The sequence below is a fragment of the Orycteropus afer genome, unplaced genomic scaffold (assembly GCF_000298275.1).
Source record: "Orycteropus afer afer isolate SDZICR_OR568_19922 unplaced genomic scaffold, OryAfe1.0 scaffold00401, whole genome shotgun sequence".
NCBI classification, from domain to species: Eukaryota; Metazoa; Chordata; class Mammalia; order Tubulidentata; family Orycteropodidae; genus Orycteropus; species Orycteropus afer.
In genome coordinates, this window is record NW_006921988.1 from 1,519,508 (window position 1) to 1,522,889 (window position 3,382).

The 3,382-nt window shown below is 33.9% G+C and overlaps 1 protein-coding gene across 1 annotated transcript in view; it reads right to left on the minus strand.

Annotated features, from left to right (window-relative positions):
- CASK (calcium/calmodulin dependent serine protein kinase) overlaps positions 1-3,382 on the minus strand; it is a 631,366-nt gene that overhangs the window by 449,632 nt on the left and 178,352 nt on the right. The window contains exon 2 of the mRNA XM_042782642.1: positions 2,717-2,829. Within this exon, the coding sequence (XP_042638576.1) occupies positions 2,717-2,829 (113 nt within the window). The remainder of the gene's footprint in view (positions 1-2,716; positions 2,830-3,382) is intronic.

The following is a 3,382-nucleotide window of genomic DNA, read 5'->3' on the forward strand; positions in this document are numbered from 1 at the left end:
AATCCTACTTCCGTAGTGATACTGCCTCGGAAACCCAAGGAGGGGTCGCTATGAGTCGGGGCCGACTCGATGGCATATAACAACAACAACAACAATGTGAGCATGAGCAATAGAGGGTTTAAGAACATATTGCAAAAAGAGAAGAAAAAATGGGGGGCACATGGAGATAACATTTTGAGTCTGTTTTTTGCCTAATTTTATAATGAGTCTGGTACTGAAGAGGATAGGAAAACTACATTCTGGTGCTATAAAGGGCCAACTTTACATTTTCTTTTTTTAATTGTGATTTGGGTGAAAATTTACCAGAGCAAATACACTTTCCATACAGCAGATGCAATTGTACATTTTCATTAGAACAACCACTGAACTCTGACAAGAGCCAGATAAAGTCATGAGTGATATGCAGATGTCAACTGAATATCATTTAATAGCTATAAGTTATGGCCCTATCATATAGGATGGGTCTGAAAATTGTCCAGGATTCTATCAAGTTCAAAGAGGCTTAAGAGTATGAAGGATCAGTGGAATGGTGTGACCTTATCTTCAGAACAAAGATTTGAATAAAGTTACATAATCAAAGCAATGCCAAAACAATGAAGAAGTGAGCTACAATTTCACTGATAAAAACCAAACTAAACCAATTGCCATCAAGTCAACTGTGACTCATAGTGACCCTATAGGACAGAGCAGAATTGCCCCCACAAAGTTTCCAAGGCTGTATATCTTTATAGAAGCTGACTGCTTCATCTTTCATTCACGGAGTGGCTGGTGGGTTCAAACAGCCAACCTTTTGGTTAGCAGCTGAATGCTTTCACCCCACTGCACCACCAGAGCTCCTTGCATTTCAGTGATAATGTCCTATATATTAGGTAAAGACAACACAAACTCAGGGACATGTAATATATGTCAACCTCCCTTTTTCAAATTTGAAGTTTGACTCCATGAGTAGGTGATAATAAAAAAGAGGTTCAGCCTGGCAGTCTGAGTCTATAAACATTGTCAGACATCTCAGAAGGTAATTAATTATCTCCCTAAAGAATGTCATTAACCTGGAAAGATTCTGAATTAAGGATAAAGATGAGGTAAATCAAACCTTTGGTATTAATAATTTTGAGTTAAAGAATAAGCTATGAATATTTGTTGTATTAACAACTACAACTTAATATAGGTAGTTAAGCAATTGATTTAGACTTTTAATTTTTAAGTTGAAATCTTACTAAAGTTTATAAAAATTATAAGAACAATTAGGAAAATAAAGATTCAACACATCTACATGTTTAATAAGCAAGGTTTATACAAAATTATCCCTAAGTACTTGAGAAGGGTCTCTTAGACAACTGAGGTAGAGAGAATCAAACACAGTGTATGAAACATAGATGTAGTTAAAAAAGTTAAGGCATTTATCTGCTAACCAGGTCAGTGGTTTGAACCCACTAGCTGCTCCATGGAAGGAAGATGGGGCGGTCTGCTTCCGTAAAGATTTACAGCCTTGGAAACGCAATGGGGGTCCGCTAAGAGTCGAAATCAACTTGATGGCAGTGAGTCTGTTTTGTTTTGTTTTTTTAAATTTAGTTGTAAAGTCTGCTTGAGAAATTTTAAATTTTGCTAAATTTATAATAACTCAAAAACAGTAATGGCCAATTCCAGAATATGAGACCATAAAAATTCACCACAACATTTTAAAGATTAAAGAACTAAAAGCAAATGAATTAGTAATTCTTTGAGAGAAGCAACTTCTAAGACTCTTCTGTAATCAGTAGATGGATAATAATAATTCAAAGGGTCACAAAAGCATTTCAAGGTAATGATTCTGAAAAAGATTTGTAGGAACAGAGTAGGAGCATACAGTATGTGGGCTTCTATTCCCCAAAATAAGATAACTGGCTAAAATATAAATAGGCTACTCTGCCTTAGGTTCTTCTACCTCAGCCATGAACTGCATTGTTCTTGGGATTAAAAAGGAAAGGCCTAAAGAGGGATTCATCTTTTATTGGAGAGTAGAAAAGCTTAAAATTAGAAAATAGGCTAATTTAAAAAGTTAATATAATAAACAATTGTGACATCTGAACCATGAGCATATTTAAATTGTGGCTATGTGAAACTATGGCTTTAAAAAACTGTAAAATAAATTTAAAAACTTATAAATATTTACAAACAATATATAAGCATACAAGTATAAATTAGCCATATCAATGTCCTGAAAAAAATCTTTAACTTCTGCAAGGTTAACAGTATGGATCTTTCAAATTGTCACAAATATATACCATATTTGACTTGAGCCAAGCATGATACATAAATGTTTTAGTTCTACTAGATCATAATCCTAATGGTAATAAATTACATACTATCATAGTTTCCTCTGAATCTGCAATTATATCTTTGGTTGTGTTCCTCTCCATCTCTTCCCATGTCTCATACAATAGGACTCAAAATGAACCGTGAAAAATATGCCCAGGTTTCACTATCTTCCCAGTTAAAAACATGCCATTGCAATCTTAAATCACTTTATAACTCTGAAAATCACTGTAGCTATATTTCAAATACTTCGCTCTAGAATTCTGACCAACTTCAATGGAGTCTAAACTGTCTCCACCCGCTGCCCACTATATCAAACCCTCTGTTTCCCCACCCCCAGATGAAGGTTAGGTTGATAAATGGATTTTGGAGGTGGAATAAAGCCAGACATCAAATAACTTACTTGAAATCCATCTCTTACCTTCTGTACTTAACCCTGGACTTGATGTGAACTTGGCTACATCGACAATTTTTACAGCAAATTGTTGCCCAGTTTCTCTGTTGATACATCGTCGTACAACACTGAAGGGACCCCTAAAAACAAAAACAAAAACGTATTAATCAATTTTAATTCATGGATTTTTCTTAAGTTCTTGTTTCTCTTCAACATCTTATTGATGCTTCATTGTCTTTTAACCATACTACATGAGCACTAAGTCATTCTGTGTTTTAGCCTTCAGATGAAATAATGCTTTCAAAATAGAAATATAACTGATATAATTTTGAACAAATTTTTCTATGATTCATAATTTTAAAATACTATTAAACTAGAAATATAGAAGACATATAATTAACTTTGCAGTTGGAAATCTTTTTTAAAAATTCTAAATAGTATTCTTATGTTCAAGGTAAATGATCTTTGTAATATTCTATACAGATTACCATCATCTTAAATAGAATAAATGAAATCCATAGTGTGTATTGTTTTAATCAGACGCTTAAATCATTTTTTACACCTCCCTCTCATCTTACCACCACTTACCTAATATTCACCCAGTCCAATGAGTTTATCTCAAATATCTCTTGAGTCTGTCTACTTCTCTCCATGCCCCATACCCTAATCTAAGCTACTACCATCTTCTACCAA